General features: G+C 39.7%; 2 protein-coding genes across 3 annotated transcripts in view; both read left to right on the forward strand.

Annotated features, from left to right (window-relative positions):
• The first annotated feature begins 1,138 nt into the window (after positions 1–1,138).
• On the forward strand, positions 1,139–17,840 carry LOC141977699 (semaphorin-4E-like). Its single transcript, XM_074939288.1, has 14 exons — positions 1,139–1,288; positions 2,149–2,294; positions 4,078–4,137; positions 4,725–4,823; positions 5,831–5,930; positions 7,297–7,407; positions 8,941–9,092; positions 9,437–9,612; positions 12,965–13,121; positions 13,511–13,733; positions 14,941–15,056; positions 15,539–15,705; positions 15,895–15,947; positions 16,979–17,840. The coding sequence occupies exons 1-14, from the start codon at positions 1,180–1,182 to the stop codon at positions 17,761–17,763; spliced, it is 2,454 nt and encodes an 817-aa protein (XP_074795389.1). The 5' UTR covers positions 1,139–1,179; the 3' UTR covers positions 17,764–17,840.
• Positions 17,841–22,517: 4,677 nt separating this feature from the next.
• The window catches only part of HOMER3 (homer scaffold protein 3), a 37,605-nt gene continuing 34,337 nt past the window's right edge, over positions 22,518–25,785 (forward strand). For both annotated transcript variants that reach the window (XM_074939743.1, XM_074939746.1), the window contains exon 1: positions 22,518–23,286. Coding sequence is in view for 1 of the 2 variants with exons in the window: in XM_074939746.1 (XP_074795847.1) it covers positions 23,282–23,286 (5 nt within the window). In the remaining variant the exon portion in view is untranslated. The remainder of the gene's footprint in view (positions 23,287–25,785) is intronic.

Here is a 25,785-nt window from a genome sequence, read left to right on the forward strand (position 1 = left end):
ACGCACACCGGGCAGTGTCCTGGCTGCCGGAGGGCAAGGCCAGAGCTGAGCTCCCCCGGCATGCCCTGGCCTTCCTTTCTCCTGCCAGGAGAAAACTGTTGGAGGTGCCCCCATCCTGGGGGCGAGCCCGAGGCAGGTGTCATTCCCACAGCCCAGAGACCCTTTTGGGGGCAGCGTGGTGCCTGGTGAAGGAGTAAATGGGTGGGAGAAGGAACTGGAGGCTGGGATCATTTGTTATAACTTCTACTGAGTAACTGAGACCTTGTGGGCTTCACACAACACAGGTTTTTGAGCTCTGTCCAGTGATGCCCTCCTACCAGGGATGACGTTAGGGGGTAGAAAGTGGGGAAATGGCCGGGGGCCCCATGCTACTAAGGGCCCTGTGAAGCTAAGTTAGATGATCAGGCTTTGGTTTGAGCCCTGGGCGGCGGGGCTCGGGCTTGGACTCCTTTGTTTCTGGCCTGGGCGCCAGCAATCTAATGCCGGCCCTGCTTCCCATCTACCCACACACCTTTCCCTTCACTTTGGTACAACTGCAAAAAGAACATATTTCAGATCCATTCTCTCCCAAAAGGAGACCATGGATTCAGATAGTCTACCACTGTGGAACAAAGACCTGAAACACAGCCGAGGCAGAAACACACGAAAGCAAAAATCATCTAATGAAAGCTGCACACAGCATTATTACGTTAGCTCTGTTGTGCCTACTTATTGCAGGATGCAGTAGATCTGATCAAAACAGTCATACCTACAGACAAAGGTTGACTAGTGTCAGGTAGGAATGGCTACTGATATATGAGGTAGCTGTAAAATACAAACAAAAAGACTTTTAAGAGTGCAGAATACATTTTTGTTATGAAAGCTAAGGTAATCAGTTGATCTTTGCTTAATCAGTTGAAAGTAATCAATCAAGGTAATCAGTTGAATTGATCTTAAACTGCTTTTAATTTTAGGGTATGTCTATTGGATGTTAGTGGAAAAGTTTATTTGCAAATAAAACAATTTAAAGGGCTATTTTGATTTGTACAAGCTTCATAAAATGTTAAAAGCTATAGATATCTACATCTGAGACCTCCTAACAAGACATTTTCAAGCACCATGCAGAAAATGCTGACTGTAAATATTCAAATTTCAAGGAATTAAAACTGGATAGATTATATTCTAACTGGATTTCTGAAAATGAGTGGTACCACTGCTGTCCTCTGTCTCTATCTTGTTTATGGATTAATGCAACAGATGGAAGCCTCTATCCTGAGCTGCATTCCCAGAAAAACAGTAACATACCAAAGTAAGTGTGATAAAACTCTTGTGTTAAAGATACATGCTGCAGAGTAGTAGGGTTCACTCTGTGTGGTAGGTGTGTAAGAATTGCTAGCTAGACTGACTGAAACAACAATTACTTTATTTTCAGTTAGCTTTTGACCAGGATACTAATATTATGAACTCCAATCTCTTGAATGTTATGATATCCTATCTTTAATCCCCACAAGAGGTTTTCACATTTTAGACTTTATGTGTCATCTGAAAGATGGTACTTTCAGGTTTCAGTGTAGCAGCCGTGTTAGTCTGTATTCGCACAAATACATGGTACTTTCAATAACACAGTTTCACCTACCACCAAGTTGAGGCATTGATTTTCAGCAAAGGCTCAGAGAAAAGAATGCCATCAACTGCATAACCAACACATCTTTTGTCATCCCTTAGTATTTCCCCATCCAAGTACTGACACATCCCAAATCTACTTAACTTGTGAGATCTAATAGGTAGAAGAGTTTTGCTTTTCATGCAAAGAACCCTTTGTGATAATTTTGAAGACAACACAGTTTTCAACACCATTGGTCACTCTTTCTCCCAGATTCTTGTATGCATGTTCTGCTGTGATTTACCCTAACATTAAATCTAGTGGCTGGAGACTTTGGTGTCCAGTTAATAATGATTTTGTGTTGCTTATTTTTCTGCATAACAGTGGGAATAAAATATCCATATATAACTGAAAATTATTTAAAACACGATCCTGGAAAATGTGAATAAAATATAAGCCTTTGTCCCACTGCTATCCCTTTTTCAGTCTGATATTTTTGTTTCATGGCAATGGTATTTTAGTAGCAAATAATTTTTAAAATAACTTTATAACTTGTATGTTTTTAGATGGAAATATAAAAACTTTTATGAAACCAGGATTATCCAATTTTTCCACACTCTTGGTGAGTGAAGAAACTGATACCTTATTTGTCGGAGCCAGAGATGCTATATTTGCACTTGACTTGAATGACATCTCAAGAGAAATAGCCAGTGTAAGCTGAACAACTATTTATCCCTTCTTTTTAAAAAACCTGTCTCGCTTAAGGTTATATTTTTTGTGAAATAATTTAATTTTCAGATCTTTAAAGACAACAAAGCAATGTCTTGCAACTGTTAGTATGAGAGAGATGTTCAGTCCTATGATCTGGAGAATTACAACTCTCTGTGAAGTTTTTCCGGTAGGAATATTGGTCACTGTACTAATGAGGTTACAAATTCAGTGTAGTGCTCGGTGATGATAATGGCCCTTTCAGATCTGGGAAAATGTAGACCAAAGGCCAAATCCTTACTCCTGTGCCTGGCCCTTCTGCAAGTAGAGAGTTGAAAGCAGTAGGACTACTTAGGATTATTCACTTGAGTAAGAGTTTGCCGGATTGGGATCAATGTGCTTAATGCATATGAGTCCGTGTTGTAATGACAATAAAAGTAAGGCCCTTTTTGTATGTTTAGCTTCTCAGTGCTGCAAAGTGGTGAGCATCACTGAGTTTAGTCAGAAATGAGATTGGTCAGAAGCTCAGTTGATTTACTCTCGTCCTTGCAGGATCGGGACCCAAGTCATCTTAGTTAGTGATAAAGCTATGGGTTATAAAACCTCAGGGGTGCTGTTAGCAGCACAGTAACTACCACTTAAAATCTCTTGGCTCTCTGACTGTAGATTGCATCTCAATCCACCAATGCCCTCATGTGGAACAATGACCTAAATGACATGATACGATTATTATTTTTGTTGAAATATTTTCATAAATCCAAGGTAAATAGATACATCTGTTCAAGGTGGTAATATGCATCAGTCATTGCCTGCATATCTCTTTGTAATTCCTGTTTTTGAAACTGAAGACACAACTGTGCCATGAAGCATTCAAATCTATAAAGTCTGCAGCCACTCAGAGTTAGCTCTGCTGGATAGCATTGTATTATTTTTTTCTGTTGTACAGCTCTGTATCATACTGATTTGTGCCTTTAGACTGTAATAGTTTAATTTTTAAGGTGCTGCGTACCCACAACTCTCACTGACTTCAAATGAAGTGGGTTTAATGATTCTTTTAGGTTCCTCTCTCATGAAACCTGTTTTGTGATATGGCATTTTTTTATGTAAATAATTTACAAGAATAGAAGTGAAAGAACACCAAGATATTATGAGACATATATATTTAATCCGATGTGAAAGACATGCCTTCTGAGGAGGAAGTTGCATATTCTGTGGGGTTTCTGTACAAATTGGGGCCCTCATCTTGTAAGCTGTTCCACGTGGGTGAATTCTACATGCCTCTGCAAAACCCCAATGAAAGTGAGGCATTTGCTCAAGCACAGCAATTTACAGGATTTGGGTGTGGCTGAGCATGTTGCAGAGTCTATCGGGGAAACTCCCTGTGCTTTGTGACATTCGCTACAGTATTCTAATGATGTCATTGGATGTAATTCGTTTATAAAATGTGCTTTTAGCATCTTGTGTCCCATGTGACAACCCAAAGACCTTCAGTAAAAGCCAAATCCAGGAACTCCTTGCCCAGCCCAATCAGAAAGCCCCTGCTTACATGGGGTCTGTGTTCTCCTGAGGGCACTTACCCCTGGGGTAACCCCTAAATCTAGCCCTATCTCCTCATTCAGTGGCACTACACCAGCCCCGCTGCTAGGGGAACCTCCATGGAGGTGGCAGCTGGACTTGCTCCTTAAAGCAAAACCAAAATGTAAATTTATTTTGGTTTTGATTTTACATTAAGAATTTTTGACCAAAAATCACAGTGTGCTAAATATGGGATATATTTTGGGTTCCAGGAGGACTGGTTCGCAACAAGGGATAGACAATTGGAATGCGTTCGCAGAGGAAAGGACAAAGTAGGTAAAGTGTTTGTTTTCACTACCTACTTATTAAATAAGTTACCCTATTGAATAGCTTTTTAAAAACAATAAGCAAGTATATAGGAATCTGGTTCTGAAACTTCTATTCTTTTACAGTGACTGCGCTTCTGATACACCCCACTCTGCATGCACTCTGTCTTGCATTTATTTTCAGACGGTTGTCTCTTTGGCAATACCCTCTATCTGTATAGTGCTATGCATATTTAAGCCCTGATCCTGGAAAGCACTTTTACATGTGGACAGTAACACTGAAATCAATTGGGACAATGAAATCAATTGGGATGTTCTTAACGTGCTTTTCTGGGTCTGGGCTTTGCACAACTATATACATGATTAGTAATTTCTGTAAATTTCTGTAAACCTACTTTTAAGATCTGATATTGAAAATTGTTGAGTATTAAAATTTGTGTTACTCTTTAATTTATCTGTTGAGCTTGAGTCCAGTGTATTTGGACACATTTTTTGTGTTTTAAGGTCTTGTTTGCTTTTTGTGAAGGCAGCTGGAAGCCTTCATGCACTCGCCGCTATGGTATGAAAATTTACTATTGTTTTTTCTGTTTCAGGTAGATTGCCGAAACTACATCCTCCTCCTTCATAAGATAAATGACACTAACTTATATGTTTGTGGAACCAATGCATTTTACCCAGTTTGTGATTACATGGTAAGCATTTTATATACTTAAATACACCCTTACTGCATGTGCATATAATTGTTTGAATAGTATGGTAGATCTTTAAGCACCTTTCCAAGTAATGTTCCTATGGAAAATTAGTATTCATTATTTTATTGTAATTATTTTTAATTTAAAAAATTAATTATTTTTAATGTATGATTGGTCATACTGAAACAAATTTAGCAGCAACATTAAGTGCTTGCGTTATGACTTCTGTATTTTTCATCTTTTGCTAGAAAGTTTTATTTCTGGAAACAGTCATTGCCGTTTCTTATTTTGTTGCCTTATCTCTGTGCATATATTTCTGAATGCTTTTCATGTTTACTTACTGTATGTATATTTCACTATTCTTAGTTCTTTCCTTTGTTCATCTAATCTTGTTTTTCTTTGAACAAATTTTGTTTAAAAATAAAAGTTAAAACAGGATTACATTTCAGTTGAGTGCCAGGAACACCAATCAGGCTATATAAATAATAATTAATAAATGCTGACAGTAGGCTGCAAATCAGATGAATGCTATATTTTCACCAAATGCACATATAAGAGCCTAGCTTTATATTTGAAGTTACTTTCTCACATAGCAGGCAACTTATAAAGACTGAGAGCTTCGCTGTAGTGGCACTTGTACCAGATTTTAGAGAATTTGCAGTGTTACTCCCAGTAGAAGAGCATGCATTGTAAAAAGAAATACATTTTCCAAACCAAAATGTATTTACTTGGTTTCTTACCCTCCACATAATCTCAGCAGATTTAAACTCCGACTTTGGGCAGGGTGTTTCAACAGTGGCCAATTAATTGAAAGAGGAGTTTTCATAGTAGTTAATTAAAAACAAAGAAGCCCAGAAAAAATAGACTGGATACATTTCTATTTGTACAAATACTCATATTTCCATATTCACTCCATGATTATTCTCTTTTAAAATAAATTGTTAATCATTTTATTTTATCAGATGTGATTTTTGCTTTCAGCTTGATAGAATGATTGTTTACAACAGGTCATCAACAATACAGATATTCATCTGCAAGGGAAAGCTGAAGAAGGCAGAGGAAGATGTCCTTTTGAACCTACTCTGAAGTATGCGTCTCTGTTAGTTGGTATGTTTTGGGAATTCCGTGTAAGACTAAATCATTTTTCACAGCTAATCACAACTGTCAACTACTATGATCCTAATTTGATGTCTGTGCATGTTCATGAAGTGTTAACCTCTGATCTGTTGTTTAAAAGTTGGAAGAGAACACAGATTAAACTATTATGAAAAACTAAATGGAGACGTTTTTAGTGCATTGCTATATGTATCTCCTTTTTGGCCTCTGCTGGCTCATTGATAGGGACTTTTTCAGAAAGATTAATTGCTAATGATTTTCTTAGTATGACTCTTGCATCCATATCTGATATCCTTGAATCTAGCTGCTTACTCTTGAATTTCTTAGGTTTCAGATGTTTGAAGGTCACACAGGCACTGGGTAATCTTTCAGAAAGCCACATGGAAAAGATTTTCTTCCTTGTACAAAAACTACCCTTGAATGAATGAATGAATTCAATGTCTCTTAGCAACATTTGAGATTACCAGAGTGGTCGTCTGGGTCATTTCTCTGAGAGTCCACCTAGCAATTGTTGACTTTCAAACATTCATTGTATGTTTTGTCCTTTGCCTATTAAACCATATACTTAAAGTATTCATATATTTATCCTTTGATCTTACTGGAACTTTAAATTCATGTTGCATCCTCTCCATGTCAACCCATTTTGGACCTATGCACAAATTCAGAGTGAAATCTGTTTTTAAGAGACTGCTCAAGGGACTGACATAAAGTTGCTTAAAAAGAGGTGACCTTCAAGTAATGATAAAACAGATTTATACTTGATAGGTTTTGGGGATATTTGGCTGTTTCTTAAGAAAACAAGCTGCCTAACAGGACTGATGTCTGGTGTACATAGTTCTCTATGATTCATTCTAAATGGTGATGAGGATAAATATAGAGCTCACACAGCAATGTTCTTCACATTTTCCTGTTAACTCTTCTTAAGGCCCACTCTAGGGGCCTACAGATACTCTGAACAATATCAGTGTATAAAAGTTTCACATTTAGAGATTTTCAGTTACAAGCCACTTGTAACTTCCAGCTAGTTGAGCCTTGATTCATTTTAGACAAATGTCTAAAAAGCCAACAAAACAAAATACCTTTCTGCCCCAACATCTTACGCTCTTACAGACCTAATTCTGCATGGTGCTGCGTGGACTCAATTCCTAATCAATTCTGTAGGAACTGAGGGTGTTCAGCACCTTGCAAGACCAGCAGCCTAGACTTTTCAGCAGGTAAAATCATAGCTATACCTGCTCCTCAGGTTACTTTTGCTATAAACATTTGCATGTGATAAATACATATAACTTATGACCATTCCTTTGCATTGTAAAAAAAAAGTATTTTTTGTACTTTTATTTCTTTAAACTCTTCATAGATAGTGCATTTTATTCAGCCACTTCAAACAACTTCTTGGGCACTGAACCTATTATACTTCGCAGTTTGAGAAACCATCTGAGGACAGAGTTTAAAGCATCTTGGCTAAATGGTAAGATGTGTTTATACCTATTTTAGCCCCTGCAGGGAAAATATTCCATCTTGCTTGATTTTTTTAACTCAAAATTAAGAACAGCACCCATGTTTCTTCCCAGTGCAGAGTTCTGAAAGTCTAATGTGGGATACTCCCCCTCGCCATATATAAACAGTGACATGTAATTTAAATCTTTGTTTTTAAATGCAGCTGCCATTTTTAAGATGCCTGCTGAAAAGTGACATAGTTTATGACTCTGGAAGCATGGAGCCAAATGTTAGATCATAATTATTTTCAGTCTTTCTCAATACTGGTATAAAATTCAGTTGAATTTTATTTTATTATGAAACTTTTTAATATGTTAACACCTGTAACATTTGTTGGTTACTGAATAAGTATCACAATAAAGCAGAGGCTGGTTTAGGATCTCATCCCAATTCTGTCAGTATTGTAACTAACAACCCTCTTTGATAAGCACAGGCAGCAGTAGATTTAGCAAAACAGATTGTGTGTGCGTGTGTGTGTGTGTGTATTTCAGATAAAATTTATATCTTATACACAGTAACAAGTGCTTCACACTGTGAACAGTGTGCCAAGCAAAAACTGGTTGGTGCAGCTTTTTTCTAACCACCTACCATGGCATGCTGGACTCCACTAATTAATATAGGAGAGGCAAACAAAATGCAAATAGACAAGCATCAGTAATGGATTTCAATATTTCTCTAGTCCTGTTATTAGTAAACACCATAGATCTTAAGGCATCTTTGTAGGAATTGCTACAGTTTATTATATCAACTTTTATTCAGGTCCTAAACTTAAAGACAAATAAATTGCTAAAAAAGTCAGATGTTGACTTTGAATTTCATAGTTTCTTCAGAATTAAGTCTGTCACTCCCATCTTTAACTCACTTCATCTTGCATGTCTGTATTGCAGGGTCTGTAAACACAAAACCTATTCTAGGCATGCTCGCTTTTGTGGAGTGTTGCTTTTTTACTTCTTTAGGCCCCTTTATTGTCCATAAAATGGTTCCTCTCTCCATACAAACCTTATTCTGCATAAAATTGGAAGGGAGATAGATGAGCATTAAACTTATCCATAAATCTTTACTTTATGAAATGTAAAAGGTTCTCATTTAGCATTGGTGGTAGTAAATTTCATCTCCTGCAAAAGGTTTATCTAGGCATCTGTGTACTTCTGTCTGTCTGAAATTCATATTTATTGATTTTGCTATGTCCAGAAAAAGCAAGCTCCTAAATTGAGGACTAAAGATAAAAGTGATCTTATAATTAAGGACTATGGTGAAGAGGCAATTAGTAGTCCATTTTCACTTATGTAAACATATTTTTTAACCCTTTCATAGATTTTTTTTTTTAAATTGTGTACTAACTCATAAGCTCTTTCCAGTCCTTTCGTTTCCCACTGTTCTAAGAAAACATTATTTTACTACAGTTTTTTTAAAAAAATAACTTTTGATATGTATGGTATTTAATTGCCTTTTGTTCTCTACATTAGAAAAAAACTGTTGTATTATGTGTGTTTATATATTCCAGAGCCCAGCTTTGTCTATATGGATATGGTGCAGGAAAGTGAATCTAATCCAGATGGAGATGATGATAAAATTTATGTGTTCTTCACTGAAACAGCTGTTGAATTTGAATTCTATGACAAACTCCTGGTGTCAAGAATTGCTCGTGTCTGCAAAGTTAGTATTTGTATTATAGTAATTTTGTTTAAAGTATGTAAGTAGTTTAGATAGAGCTTCATGGCAGAATGAGCAAATATGGTTCCATCTGCATTGTCCGTCTTTCCAATTAAAATTCTACTGCCAGGCTTCTAAAATTGAACTTACTTCTTCCTCCTTTCAGACTCTTCAGAACCCCCTGTTCAAACCTCCCTATAACATTCAAATCTTTTGGCTTTGAAAATTCAGATTTGCGTAGGAAGTCAGAACAAGCCCTTGTGTGACAGTGCTACCAAGTCTGTTTATGTGAATGAAATCAGCCTGCTTTATAAACTCTAAAGTGATGACACTATCCCTTCATACAGGGTGATCTTGGTGGAAAACGCATATTGCAGAAAAGATGGACATCATTTTTAAAATCCAGACTTACCTGTTCCGTTCCAGAATCAAATTTCCAGTTTAATATTGTTCAGGATGTCTTTTTACTTAAGAGAGCAGACTGGCGGGAAAGCATGTTTTATGGGATTTTTACTCAGCAATGGTAAGATACAAGAAATGCATCTATTACCAACATTTTGAAGTAGTTTTTCAAAGCAGAGGTTGGGTTTGTGTATCTGAATTGTTTTCAGATATTTTGTAAACCTAAATGTAAAAGCTTTCTGGTACATGAATTGCTGCTGCATTAGATTCAGCCCCTAAGCAAAGCTTTTCTATTGTGGTTCATTCTATAAGAAAGTTCTTCTTGGAGTGCTTGTCTATATATATATTCCACTCTTAGTGCTCGTGCGCCCCCATGCACTTCAGGTCAGTGTCTTTTGGCCAGCAGTGTCTGTTGGAATTGTGCATGGGCTATGCCTGTCTTCATACTCACATAGTGAGAGCATAAAGGTCAGAGCAGGCCAACCGCCATTCAGTTCCTTCTCATTACCCATGGCGGGGCGAGAGAGCTCCCCAGTGTCCATGTCTTTATGCATCACTTTTTCCTAATCTTTACTTAATTGTTTATATAGTTGCCTGTTGGAAAACTTTGGGTAGTTTAGGGAGTTTTTATCTGCCTTATTTGCTGTTTCATTTCCTCATTATCTTGGTACTGTGGCTTGGAGATGTCCCATTCTGAGTCATTCGATTTTAAGTATTGCCTCTCATGAAAGGCAGCAATTCCAACATAGAGGAAGCATCAAGATCTGATGCTTCATTTGGTAGAGCTGTACTGCAATCTTTGTCCAAGTAGACTTGAAGCATCTGCCTCTTTATATCAGGTCACTTGTTTCAGAGTCACCAAGAGTGGAATATATATGGACAAGCACTCAGAGAAGATAGAAAAGTTACTTACCTTTACAGTAACTGGAGTTTTTAAAGATGTGGTGTCCCCATATATACTCTACAATCTGCCCTCCTTCCCTGCTATTGGGGAGTGCTATAACACCTGGATTCTGCTATGGCGATGGAAATGAATGGCAGTTGGGTCCATTCCACTCTTTATGTCTTCCCCATGTATGGCTCCAACAGACACTTGTGGCCAAAAGGCTCTGATCTTGAGCACATGGGGCATGTGCACACCGAGAGTGGAATATACATAGACAACACATCTCAAAGAACTCCAGTTACTGTAAAGGTAAATAACATTTTTTCTTGTGGCTTTGAGGTGCATTGTTTAGTTATTTGCATCATAAAAGCTAAAACGTTTGTTTATGTTTTTCTTCTCCATCCCCTATCAAGTCAAACTGCATTTGGAAATTGATTTCATTGAAGATATAATCTTCTCTCTTCATTCTTTTCTCTTTTTGTTTTTATTATATGAGGAAATTATATTATAATTAATATAATAATAAACAGATTATGAAAGTACCTGAAGGTTGCTATTATCACCAGAATCAACAGTGAATTCAAATCCATCCTCTGTTGTAGAGCTTCTAAACTTTTTGTCTCTTGTTACAACCAAGTTTATGTGAATTTGGATTAGTTGTGAACCCTTCATATAGACTGTAAACTCTTTGGGGCAGGCGTTGTCTTTCACTGTGTGTTTGTACAGTGCATAGCACAGTGTGACCCTGATTTTGGTTGAGCCTTCTAGAGTAGACAATACTGTAATACTAATACTAAAGTAAATAATTACAAATAATGTAATCCTTTACAGATAATGTAGCTATTTAGCCAGTCCTAGTTATTTATATCCTAGGTTTATATCTATCACTTCCAGCTGGTGAAGTAGCCATTCCAGGGTCTGTATGTTCACTGCCTTCCCTCCAGTGGTAACTTGTCTCTAATGAATGCAGATTAATCTCAGAATTCAGAAGTGAGCTCTCACTTTAGTGTTAATGGCCTGATTGCAGCCATTTGTCAGGGACTCAGAGTAAGAATTGATCATTTATTGCACATATTTAAATGGAACAGACTTGTTTAGTTTGATCTGACTGAGCCAACACTGCCATTTGCTGAAGCTAGGTGTTTTCAACCTCTGGGCTAAAGCTTTTAGTTGAAGACTAGCCAAGAGCTTTGCCAGTCCAGACACTTGAGTTATGCATTCTCCGTCAGGCTGGTGGAAAAATTAAAACTAACTAAACTTAAATTGACATCGCTTATCACTTAGGTAGACAAAAACCCTGACTTCTTCCTTTGTTGTTTCATCTACCAAATGAAACAGCTGTCCTTCCAAGATTCAGGATAAGCAGTACCCTCATGAGAGGAAACCACTGCAAGTTGAAGTACCCTTCTTCCAAATGCAGCATCTGTCAAAGCCCACTTGTCTAATCTAATACTTTCTGAAAATAAAAACAGGACTCCAAGCTATGTTTTTACTGCTGATGAATTTGATCTTACTCTGTGTGTGTGTGTGTATGTCTATGTTCTATAATATAATATAATTAATTAATAAAGAGGCACAGACAAAATGTACCAGCAGCAGAACTATGCATATCAAAGGGTACCACTGGCAAAATAATCATGAAAAGGTAGCTTTGGTGGTTTGTAAAGGCATCAAAACCCTGAGATTGATATCCAGATCAGTGGAAGTTGCATTACTTTGCCGCTGTATCAATTTATGCCTACTGTATAATTTACACCACCATTCACATCACCACAGATTTTGGCCCATAATGTGCATAAGTGGGATTCTGCAAGGGCTCATCTTAAATTTCATATTCTGATTGTGGAAACAGTCACTTCTCATTTGAAATCCATGATGCTGAAGACTCTCTCTATTTACCTAGTCTGTTTTCTCAAGGGTTAGTATAGCTATGAGCATCTTCTGCATGTGTTAGAGAGGGGGCCACATTCTGCTTTCAGTTACATCCGTGTAAATCCAGAGTAACTCAAGTAACTGGAGTCTCTCTGGATTTACACCAGTATTACTGAGGCAAGAACCTGACCCAAAGCCCCCAATTCACTTGTAATCCATTTAACCTTTCAGACTTGATTTCAGACTTAAGACTGGATGCAAAGGGGAAAGACGTACTTTCTAACAGGATGAAATAATGGGGTTTGGGAAGGAGAGAATTATATACAAAAAGTGGAGAGCAGAAAGTGAGAAACTGACTAACCACAATGCTTAGACCTGTCTGCTTGCTGTCACCTGATTTATCTTTGAAGTGTAAAGAACTAGTCTTAAGATGTACATCTCCTAGGTTGTTTTTATTTATTTGGAGAATATTACTTGATTTTTAACAAAATACATATTTTTAATAAAATCCTTTACACAGTGTCTTTTTTTTCCTAAGCCTTTCTCAGTAAATCACAAGAACAGTGATTGACGCTATTTATGGATATATATTCACTAACCCTAAAGAGCAAATAGCAACATGCACTATGAAAAGCAAGTTGTTTTTACAGCCTTCCCTTCTGTAAGGGAAAAATAACTCACTCACATTTTCTCTTTCTTCTTTTTCACCTTCAAGGGGAAGGTTGGATATTTCTGCAGTTTGTGCATTCAGTATGAAAACTGTTCAAGAAGTCTTCGCCAAAGGAAACTATAAAGGGCCAGTGACTGTGGAACATTCCCATGTTAAATGGATGGTGTTCACGGGAGAAGTGCCACTCCCACGTCCCGGTGCTGTAAATACTCATTTATTCTCTTCTAAAGAAAACGTTCTCTTAATTTTCTTTTCTGCTAGAGAATTACTAGTCCAAATTTTGCCAGTGTAGATGCAGTTCTATGGCCAGCACAGAGACATCTTTCCCCCCTCCCCGGTCAGGTCTGTGTGTGTGTGGAGGCCCCCTGAGAAGGCACTCCTCCTACTCAACTCCACCACAAGGTTTAGGTGGTGCGACTATCCTTATACAGGTCTTCAGCACCCAGGTGAATTCCATTCATAGTGAATGATGGATTCCCATTGTGGAAGTTGGGTAGAAATAGCTAAAAGTTTAGTACACAGTAACAGTTGTCTGTAAATTGGTGGAATGTAAAAATGGTTGTAATCATGTTTGTTGTACATTGTTTCTAGTGCATTGATAATTTTGCCCGGAGTATTGGATACAACACTTCTCTTGATTTGCCTGATAAAATTCTGCAGTTTGTTAGAGACCACCCTTTAATGGATAATGCTGTAAATCCAGTTGGTGATAGGCCAGTGCTACTGAAAAGAGGTTCAAATTATACCAGGATTGTAGTAGACAGAATCACTGGCCTAGATAAAAAAACATATGATGTTCTGTTTATAGGAACAGGTAAGTGGTTTTATTTTAGAGGGGGGGAAAGATTTATTACGGAGGCATTTGTTTTAAGAATTTTTTTCTGAGCCTTCAAAAAGTAAAACGATCTACCGACTCCTAATAATGCACCAAAAATCCTTTTGTCTTAATTTACCACTTTGTAATGTATCAGACAGCAACCAGGCAGGGGGTTTTATTTAATGGACCTGCAGTTTCCTTTTTCCTCCAAGTTATGTTTCTAGCTGAACTGCTTTATTTCCCTAGTGTAAGATACTGTGTATTGTATGAGGACAAATTTAATCCTATGGGCCCTCTTTCAGCAAACCTCTTAATGCTTGAATCAGTGGGATTTGAGTGGAGCTTGCTGAATTGAAGCCATTGTGTTTGCAGTTAGATAAATGTAAATTTTGAGTGTAGGCCAGGCCTTAGTGTAATGTTCAATGAATGGTGTTTTATTGTCTGTTTCTTTCCTTTTTAAAGCTTGTGTAGATATAGTTCATAACCTATCTTATCATTAGCTTTATTCAGAATAATAATTTTCTTTGTAGCCTCACTGTTCGTTTTGTTTTGGTCAGGAAGTCTGCAATGATAGCTATTTTCTACTTAAACACTTTTCAATTGTAATATAGAATAAAGTAGCACTTAAAAATATACCAAGGCTTTCAAAAAAATTGTCATGGAAATGTCCCCTGCTGGCTTTCCCGAGCAAAATGGGCCTTACCTGGGACACAAGTGGCACACAGAACTTGCTAGCTCTCTGCACATGGGTGAATCTCTCATAGAGTGAAGGGACTTCTGGTCAAGGCTATTACCAAAAGCCATGAATACCTTGAAGGAAAGGTTAAGATTTTTGTATAAGTGCTTGGGGTGCAGAAGCTGACTTTCCAGTTTGGAATTTCCAGCCCAGTTCCTAGGTAAAGTGTGTGTTTGTTTTGTTGGACATTGAGGATCTGTTTGGAAATCTTCCATATCAGAAGAGCCTCAATGTGGGGAAATCTTCCAAAATCAGGGACTGCTCCGTTTCTTAAAAAATTATTACTTCTTACTTACCAGAAAGCGAATGGGGAAAATATTGCTGTTGAACATTTAGGAAATTTCCTGTCCTCAAAATTCGTTTTCTAAATCTCTAGAAAAGGCTGATGAATTTTAAAACTGAAGTGAAAATGCTGTTATGCTATGTTTGAACATGTTTCTCTTTAAAGATACATTTCATTTTATGCAGATAATGGATATTTGCATAAAGCTCTCAACTGTGACGGGGAAATGTTCATTATGGAAGAGATACAGCTGTTTCAATCCCCAGAGCCTGTACAATCTCTCAAACTGTCTTCCAGAAAGGTAGATCCTCTGTTTCTGCATATGCAAAGGAATTGGTGTAATGGTATGCTTCAGGCCTTCCTCTTTTTACACTGTACATCTGGCTTTTCAATGTTATGTGTATACTACATACTCTTCTCTAGCATCACACTGATTAATAATAAAAGCATATGTGAGATTTTGTCTGTGGAAGTAGATTTCTTTTGCATTTTAATATAACTGAAAAAAACTTTCAAACACACATTTGGCAATTTATATCACTTTTAGTCAAAAGCAATTCCCAGAGTTTTCATAAAGACTGTAATCTCTTCAGGCCAGGAATCTTGTCTTTTTGTTTGTTCTGCAAAGCACTGTGTATATTCACATGCTCTTTCATTAGTAATCTATTATTTCAAAGTATATAGTTGATCTATTGTCAAATCACAGAAGTTGCTGTCCGCATGCCATAAAGTTTAAATACTCTCACAGTGCTATAAAATAACAGCTCAATACTGCATTTCTAGGGCCTGCTGTATGTAGGGTCTCCATCCCAAGTGGTACAACTCCCTGTTTCAGTATGCAGCCGATATAAACACTGCTTGGATTGTGTTTTGGCAAGGGATCCTTACTGTGCATGGTCTGAGTCTTTTGAGAAGTGCGTTCTCGTGGCTAATCAAACAGGAGACTTGAAGTAAGTCCAAAGATATTGCTTGAGGTCCATACCTGAGATGATATTTATCTTGCTTTTTAAATTCAGTTCTACAAGTCAGTAAAATGTAACAAAATCAGGATGCATTCTACAGCTAATGTCCTGAAAGTCTGAACATTTTTTACATGCCTTCATGGTGTATTTCTTTTATTCATCTCTCTCTTCCTCCAGGGATTTAATTCAGAGTGTTAAAAATGGTGATGCTTCCAGATGTCCTAAAGTAGGTATGTGAACATTTATCTTTAACAAAATATTGTTGAAATATAGTACAAAATTAAAATAATTCTATCATGTGGGTCATATATCTGTGGTCATTGAAATGCCTGATATTTTAGCTAAATTAAAATACAACAGGGGTAAAAACTATATTGATTTTTGACAAGAAAACACTGAGCTGATTTGGCTTGTTCTTAAAGGTTTTGAACTTGGGGTCAGGATATTCTAGTTCAGACTGAAACCACTAATCTCATGAGAAGCAGAAAATGTGAGCCATGACTTTTGAGGCTGTTGGTATGTTTCTTCCCATACTACAGAAGTCACGTGGAACATAAGAAGTCCTGTTAACTCTGTCACTGTGACTGACATTTGGTATTTCTCTGCAGAAATACAACTCAAATAGTCAACTATTTAAAAAAAACCTGCTGGTTCAGAGAGAGACATTTTAAAATATGAATTTGTGATTAATTTTTTAAAAGTTTTTAATTTTTAAATGTTTGCAGGATTAGGGACTTTAATCTTAAACTGCACTGAAAACTAAGAGGCAGCTATTGCAGATTATAGGTCATGAGTGTAATGTGGTAAAGTCGAAAGCATTTGTACCCTCAAAGCCGTGTCCAAGCAATATCTAATCCTCACAACTGCTCTGTGAGGATAGAATAGCAAGTGTGCAAATTGGGTGTAGAAATTGAGGCACAGAAAGGTAAAGAGATTTACTCAAAGCTACATACTGTGTTAGTCTGTGGCAAAGTGAGAATTTAAACTCAAGTTCCTGAATTCCAGCCCATATTCAGACTGTTAGATATCACTGGGAATAAGGCCAGCTAGAATCAGTCTGTGCTATCATGCCCTTTTAGCAGATGGGAGGAGACAGTTAAATCTGTTGATTTCTCTAGTTTATTCACGCACCTTAAAACACTCACGGTCCTTTGAGTCATGTTCCTTAATTAATCGTGATGTTTCTTTGAACATATATTTGGCCAGGCAGGTTAAACTAAGGCCTCATTGTTTTTAATTAAACCACCCTTCACAATTTCAGGAAATAATGTCAGAAACTGTCCCGTTATCATTGGCAACAGTGTTCATCTTAAATGTGCGCCCATGTCCAACCTGGCTAGGATGGTGTGGAAGTTCAATGGGAGCAGTCTTCAGGCAGAAGATTCTAAATACCTGCTTTATGATGGAGGAATAGTCATATTTAATGTGACAGTGGCTGATGCTGGATTTTATGACTGCCATTCTGTAGAGAGAGCTAATGGGAAAGAATTCCCTGTTACTGTGGCTAGCTACGTTCTGTATACCCAAAAGGACAGCGTTTTCATTATTACTAAGAATTACACCACAAATCAACCAAATGCAGACACAACTCTGAAGGTTAAATCTTTGGTATCGTCTTCCTTGCTGACTGACCCAGCAAAACAAAAATCCCTGGAAGACCAAAAAGAGAAGCTTATTTTAAAACTCTTGGGAGCTGGATTTGCACTCCTTTTTTCTTCCTTGCTGGTTTGGAACTTTTGCAAAGGCCATCTGTCTGTGCCTTGGAAGAGCAGAGAAAGAAGCTCAAAAACAGCAAATGCAGATTGTTTGCCAGGTCCAACATTGGCTACAGAGGGGTCGGGTGCTGTGAGGAAAAGTTCAGCCATGCGAACGAACACCTCCACTGTTAATGAATCAGTACCGCTTGTGAGCTCTCCCTCAGAAGAGGAACGCAGCGCTAATGTACAACACAACACAAGTCTCACGAAGAGATCTGGGACTTGCAGCTCACAAAGCTGTTTGGTTGAGGATGAGACAATGTTTCCTATTGAGGAATGTGGAATGTAAAGTTTTAGTAGGAATCACAAGCCCAAATCTAGTGAGCCAAGCAATCTAAACATAAATTCATTTCCAGTTGCTGCTTTTCAAAAAGATAGTTACATCAGTTTTTGGTATTTTTTTAACGTGTTGCAAGAATAAACATTTGTTAAAAGTTGGTATTGAGCTCCTTTTCTGTAACACTGTGTGTTGCTGCACTATTATAGACATTAAAACTTCAAAAAGAAAAGGAGGACTTGTGGCACCTTAGAGACTAACAAATTTATTTGAGCATAAGCTTTCGTAAGCTACAGCTCACTTCATCGGAGCCGTTAATAATCTTTAGCACTGAAATAGTGCTTTTCACCTTCAGAGGGTGTCTATTTACTCTACAAATACCACCTTATTAAGTCTTCCAGTGTCCCTGTGAAGTAGGTATTATCCCCATTGTACGAATGAGATTAAAGGACATGCTCATGGCCACAGATGGAATCAGTGTCAGATCTGTGGATTAGAGATTAGAAATTCCTAGCTAATCCTGTGCTCACACCACTGACCACAAAGCCTCCGTCTCTCTCTTCTTAGGTCTTTAAATCTTCAAGGCATTGTACACATGTTAACTTAAGTTCCTAATGTATTTTAATTACCTTCTTTACAAGATATCTCTCCCCGTCCCAAACAGCCTCATGCCCCAGTTCATGTACTGCATAGCTGATGCAAATATATTACCTCAGAGCATGGCCAAAATCCAGGTTACCATAACCCTGTTTGTTAAATATCTTTGAATACCCTATATATTCGCCTGAAATAGTCTCCATCTCCTTCTTTGGAGAGCAGCCTAGGTTCTCCAGTATTAAAATCCCCAAACAAAGAGCTGTTCTGCCTCTCTCCATGTGTAGTGCCAGAGGCATGCAGAGAATGAGTGGATTCCACTGCTTCCTTCTCTCCTCTCCCAAACATGTACAGTTTGCTTTCTCCAGTTCCCAAGTAGCCTTAGAAGCAGAAGTTTCCAGGCCTGCTTTGAACCTGACTCTCCTGGGCAGGAGCACTTTCCTGCCACCCCACCACACTTGCTTTAAAAAGATAATTGAAAAAGATGCTCAGAAACCAGGATGATCGCAGTATAATGACCAATAGAGAAAAGACCAAATCAGTTGTTGTTTAATGGTTTCTTCACACTGTTGGTTAAAGTGTTTTTACACTAAAATAGAGTGCCAATCTCTCCTTTTGAATGCATCTTTTATTCCTTAAAAACGTTTGTTTTACAACAAGGGCCTCTTGTATACCGTTATGTGCAAATGTCAGACAAATTGTGGCCTGCTGTTGAAACATACTAAACACCCAGCAATGCTCATGTTCCCAGATCTCTATATTTGGCAGTTTTGCAGATGCTAATTAATAACCATTTGCACTTTTCATGGAAAGAGCTAAAGGTGGGAATAGCCATCAGCCTTTCTAGCAGGATCAAGTAATGGGGTTGGAGAGTGAGGAGAAGAAGATTTTACATTAAAAATGTACAGCTGAAAATGAAAAGGCTGAAGAGCTGCTGCGAAACCATAATGTTAAGGCCTCTCTGACTGCAATCACCCGTTGTATCAATGAAATGCAAAGAGCTAGTTCTAAGGTGTGTATCTTGGCCAGTGAATGTGATTTGAAAGGGATTATACTGCCATTAAGAATATTCCTTAGGCAATGATCTGTTGTGTGCTCTAGTCTGTGTTCTGAACCACTGTTCAAAGAGCTGTAGGAAGATTAATGGTGCAAACTTAACAATAGCTGTGTAACTAATGACATGGGGGGGATCACAATATCTCATTTCTTTTCTCTTCTGGAGGGCAGGAGACAATAACTGTCCTCCCGCAGAGGGAGAAGGCACAAATGGAACAAAAACCCTGTTAAAGGACATCCTCATAAGGTTATTAACACCTGATTTTAGTGCAATTCCTGCTGATCTAATTACCCTAATTTTAACATGTAAAATAATTAGCTTCTAAGAAGAGCCATAGATAACCCACTGTTAACAGGTCACTATGAAAGATATTGTGTGTCCTACTTTCAGCAGTCTTCAGTTGTGGTTTATTTTAGTCCCTTTGTCATTGGTGGCCAGGTTGTGCGTATGAAGGACAGAGAAAATGGAGCAGAAGGAGTAAGGACCTAATTCATCTCTGTCCTGGCATTGAACTTGGCTCTGGGCCTGGGAGAGGAGGCAGTCCTGGAGCTGCAGGTTTGTCTGCCAGCTCAAGTTAGAGAAGCGTCAGAGGCTGTTTTCACCTGTTGCCATGGCCTTTCTGACTATGCCCCAGTGTCCACTTGAGAAATTTCAAAATGTTCCCATCATTTCTAACATTTGTTTAGCTCCACTGGTGTCAATGCTGGGACCTCTGGTATAGATGGGTCATTGGCTGCCGCTGCTGCATCATCTCACCTTTCTCAGTAAAGGTCTAGCCGGAGCTGACATGATGGTTAAAACACTGGCATTAGGGGTTCCCAGCACTGTTAACGCTGCTGACATAGGACGAGGATTTTAGATATATTTCCCTTCTGTGTATACTGTGAAACACATATGGAGGGGATACCCCGATAGACAGAGGATGGGGAGGAGCAGCAGTACTGTTGCAGCATCTAAAGGTCTGAGTCAGGCACTAGGCCCTGTAATGCTAGGCACTCTACACTAATATAACAAGAAGTCAAGTGCCCCAAAGAGCTTACAGTCTTAGCTAGGGGAAACCTCATGTTTGTCATTTTTATATAAGCTCCATCTGAAAACTGCTAGAATGGATGCTACCTCTGCAATTCCTTGAACATGGGCACAGCTTAACTTTGTAGTGCAAGCCTGTAGTGCCCAGAAGTTATTAGGGCATGGAAAAGTTAATGTGCAGAACTGGCTGGAATTAATGCCAAACTCTCTTGGGGAAATTCCTTATTAATGCAGGTGACCTAATAAATCAGAGGCAAAAAATGAGACTGGACTCCTCCAGTAGCCACACAATTGAACACCACTGGCAGTCCGTTCAGGCGAGGCCTGGCGTTAGACTAGTGGGGGGTTTAGGCACGGGGGCAGTGCTGTTTGTGGCAGCCCTGTGACTAGTACCACTGTAAATCAAGACGGAAGCACATTGGCAGAGCTGTGTTCGTGGGAATGGGGAGAAGCCCTGGAATACTGTCCTGTTGCAGGCCCAAGTGCATTGCTAGAAATGTGAACGTGAGCACTTGCACAACTGTTGCCTGCTCTAGTGAGCACATGTGCTCACACTCTCAGACCCAGGTGCAAATGTAGCTGCCAGCATTAAATGTGCAAAGTATCTGAAACAGACCACTGATTTTTTCCCCCCCCACCTCAAATGTAGCTGATACTGTTCAAGGCGAGATGTGATTTATTTATTTATGTTTGGTCCCTGTGACAGAAAGACGGTGCGGTTCACAGCAGGGGCCTGTTTGTACTGCATGCAGAATGCTTCCTCTGAGTGCCCTCCAGTCTCTACACGTACAGCAGCGCAGCTGTACCGATGCAGCTGTGCCACTGCACCCTGTGTGGTGAAGACACTCTGTGGGGACGGGAGAGAGCTCTGCCATCGGCATCAAATAACCACCTCCGCGAGCGGCAGGAGCTATGGTGGTGGAGCGCTGTGCACACTAGCGCTTATGTTGGTGTAATTTATGTCACTCGGGGCGGGGGGAGGGGTTGGAATGCTCACACCCCTGAGCGACATACGTTTTGCTGACATAAGTGGGAGTGAAGACATAGCTATGTGTTCTTTATCAATAACTTGGAGACAGATATTTAGGGCCTGATCTTGTGTTGCTCTGCTCTGTCTCTCATCATTTGCAGCTGAGCAAAGGGAATGTAAAATGCTGCTCTTCTAATCTGGTAGCACTTTGCATTCTGCACTGGCACAAATGATTGCACAAGGTGCAAGTCATCCAACTATGTAGGGCTAAGTTCATCCCTGGTGTAATGCTGGGGAAGTCGGTGGACTTTCAGCTGGGAAGGGTCTGGCCCATTGTGTTTGAACAACACCCAGCACAATGGGGCTCCAGTTCTGATTGGGAACTTGAGTATTATCATAATAAGTATATATACTGCAACTGCTAAGCTACCGGCTATATGCATGAAGATATATTTTCTTTAATATTGTCTAATCTATTTCCATCCCTAGATCCTAGTGCTTCTGTTTGTCTGTCTGTCCCCATCTCTAGATTCTGGTGTGTTTATCCATGCAACCTTCCCTTTATTCATACATCTTCTCTAGGGGCCTCATTCTCCACTGCTTCAAACCTACTTCAGCTATTTTCACCTGTGCAAAGTGGATGTAAAATGTGAGGAGATCAAAAATGTCAGTGTTTCACACTCGCTCAGCACAGCTATAGATAATGGTGCAAGGAACAGGGCAATAGAGGGATCAGGCTCTGTCTTTCTGAAAGGTTCTGGCTAGATTTAGATAAAAGATGTGGGGTTTGGTTTTTTAAATGTTAACCAACATGTTTTAAAACAGGGGTCAGCAACGTGTTCGTGGTAAAAATTTTGAGGTCTGTGGTAATTTTTCAAAAAATTGAATGACTGAATGACATAACCCCCCACCAGTGTCCGTTACTACATCTGGTAATTTTGTCAGGTGTCCATCGCACAACATGGTGGTGCCAACCCCTGTTTTAAAATGTTAGTGTAGAAAGGGTAAATTGCATTTTAACATGGACTAGCTGATTGAGCAGCTTTGATCCTAATCTAGACAGACCCAGAGCCTTTATATATTAGATGACACATAAGAAAGTCCAGGAATGGAGGAGGTAGGAAGTGGGGTTGGGACATCTTTGCGCGGGGTGGTATCTAGCAGCGTGGTGTTGCAGTGGATGCAGAGTGCGGCTGTGCCCAGCAGATGGTGCCTCTGAGCCAGATGGAACCCATTGGAAATAAAGTGAGGAGAAAGAAAAGAGAAATGTGACCGAGATGGGGCAGTTGGCAGAGGAAGGAAGCTGATAAAAAAAAATGAGAGAGAGAACAAAGAAATCGCGACCAAGAGGAACAAACTGTGGAGGCAGCATTACTTTTGGGGCTGTGGAAAAAACTTCCAGGGCATCTCAGTCACTGGAATAACAGGGAGCAGTCTGCATTGTTGCAAAGGGCTTGCAAAAGGAGCAAATAATCTTGTGGCTGCTGCCCATACTGAAGGGAAAAAGGGATCCTGTGAGCAAGAGCAAGGAGGAAACTGCCTGCCGGAGACTGCAACATTTCTGTAGCAAAGTGTGCTCCAAAGTTCTCTCCAGGATCCCCTGGGCTGCAGCTCTTGGTGGGGAGAACCCCCACCCGGGAAGGTTGCCCTAGCTCTCCCCCCTTGCCCCTCCCACACATGCTTTGGGATTATAGGTCATTTTTGAACAAACAACAAAACTAGCGGATTTCAGAGTGAAATTCCGGAGGAAATTTAAAGAGCATCCGGATCCGGAGAAAAAGAGAGAGAGAAAGAGGAAGGAAAATATAAATAAAAACGTGGAGTGAATCTAAGGCAACCAAAGAAGGGACGAGGAGAAAGAAACTGACACTGACGTGGAGATGGGGTGAGATTAGCAGTTTGGTTATTATTCCCGTGTTGTTTATTGTATTAATAATTGAAAGAACCTGATGTGGTTTTGATGTAGCAGAGTTGAAGGGATCAGGATTTCCAGTTGCAGTAAAGAAATTCAAGTTTAAATATAAAAAAGTCCCCTAACCTTTAGGGGTTCAGGAAGTAGATAGTTGCAGAGATTTGTAATTTAGTTTGTGACCTAAGGTGTGGGTGAAAGGCTCCAGGGGGATTCATATCTTGTGTAAAATTCAGAATGACCCTTTGGGGTGAAGTAAAGCACCTCCTGCCTTTGGAGCCCTTCCCAGAAGTTAGAGATTTCTAATTTTATTTTCTGTTGTGACCTTGGTGTTCAGTAAAATGGACTCTCCTTACATTTGTAAATGGGTAAATGATTTGCCTGAAAATCTCTGGTCATAACCCCTACATTCTTTCAGGGGTGAAATATACTCTAAGTGGCTACCAGGCATTGGCATGGAAATGGGAGTTTAGCCTGGTATTTGATTTATGCACTGTGTCATTTTAAGGATCTGACATGCTGCTGTGAGTAAGTTTCTTGTGTAATGAACACTTCTGGGCCACTTAGAAGCATACTGGGGCTGGAGGAAGCCCCTGCCTGCTCAATCTCTTCAAGCCTTTCAGTTTGACATTAGAGGAGAAATAAGTAACATTTTAATGGCTTGTGTTTCTTTTGCTGAGTTTTTGATTTCCCTCTTGGGCAGCCTGGGTAAAAAGATTGAACAGGGTGAAACAGATTCAGGCGGCAGAAGGGACACAGACATGAATTCTGATCTCAGAGTCTCAGTGTGAATCTAGAGTAAATCCATTTAAGTCAGTGGGGTTTACACTGGGCCAACTTAGATCAGAAACTGTCCCCTGCTTTCCTGTACCATCTCTGCAATCCATACTGTGACTCCAAAACCCTCAGCCTTGGAATTGCCAGGAAGGGTGTAGCAGGTGGATAGGTTAGGACTGGCATCTTATTTTCCAGGACTATGGGATGAATCCTTCTTCTTGGAACTGTCATGGCTACACCCAATGGCTGTGAAATTTCGTTAGAAGGTTGCCACTTCTCATGCAAAATGTTGGGACTGAGGTCACTGTGACAGTGTTCTTAGATTTCACTCTAATGATAGTGTCAAGGCAGCAACATTATAGTTAACGTGGAGATGATATTTCCACCCAACCCCCATCTTCAGTCACAGAGAATTTCTGAGCGCAAAGGTCTTTGTGTTGTGCACAGATTACATGGAAAGATTGAATAGCCAGCAGCAGGTTTAGTCCCCTGGATTCCCAAGAGATTAGGAAAGCGTCACCTTTAACATGATTTTCCACCAGTTGGTTTTAGTTAATTTATATTTTAAGCAAGGAGTCGGTCCTTACCCCCCATTGACGCTTGTCAGGTTTCCTTGTAACCCTTGTTCCAGTAATATCCATGGTGTAGCTTTCAAGGATAATTCATTCCTGAACTCTAACATATCCCTGGTGTACTGTAGGTTTTAAAGCATTGCCTTTTTACCTTTAAATAGCTAGTTGTAAATGTCACTTGGGTCACAAGGGAAGTGAATTCAGTTACCTCCTAGCTGAGCCCATACTGGGCATTTGTCCACATTTCAAACTAGCACAGGACAGGCTAAGGCAAGGCCTAGCGTTGGCTGCTGGTCATGCTTCAGGAGCGCTGGCAGAGCTGTTTAGGAGCAATACTGGGAAAAGAGCAGGTTAGAACTAAGGTACATTGGCAGAGCTGTTCAGGCTTCCCTGTGTGTGACCCCTGCTGTGCAGTGAAGACAGCACAGATGAGTGTTCACAGATGATAGGGACTGGAGATGCATTAGCAATACTATATGGGAAGCCCAGGACTAGTACAGTAGGGGGGCTGCAGGTCATGGCTGAGGTGTATCAGCTGAGCTGTGTGGGGATGGCATGTCAGCAGCACCTATGCCTGGTACTAGCTGCTGTGATGAGACTCGTTTCTGGAATACGTGAAGAATTACTTAGCTACGCTTAGGACCCATACCAATGGAGGAAGTGATTGCTGTGCATATAAGCCCCTTGGTTTGTGTGTGGCAAAGGAGGAGCCAAGAGACCTTAGAAACAGTGGGAGATAGCCATCCCAGAGTGGTAACTGTGCCAAGTACACTGGGCACCCAGTAACAGAGGGTCATCACTGCTCAGGATGCTCCCCCGGTGGAGATAGGTTTCTGGTAGAAGAAATGCTTAACAATGTGCTGGGCCTTTGAGTGTCCCTGGTCCCCTTCCCCTGTGCCTGAACTTGCATGCTTGGCAGTGTGTTCACCAGGCTAATCCGACTGGAGCATATTCAGCCAGGATTCCTCAGGCTACTTTTATCTACAAACAGGCTGGTAGGGAGCCACTTTTCATTCTTCATACTGAGCTTTCCTGGTTAATTCCACAGAGGGAGAAGCGGCCCGCAGTGATTCCACAGTGGAGCTTCTTGGGAGGGACAGGCTGCACCGCTCCATTCATCCACAGG

The sequence above is a fragment of the Natator depressus genome, chromosome 25, assembly GCF_965152275.1.
Source record: "Natator depressus isolate rNatDep1 chromosome 25, rNatDep2.hap1, whole genome shotgun sequence".
NCBI classification, from domain to species: domain Eukaryota; kingdom Metazoa; phylum Chordata; order Testudines; family Cheloniidae; genus Natator; species Natator depressus.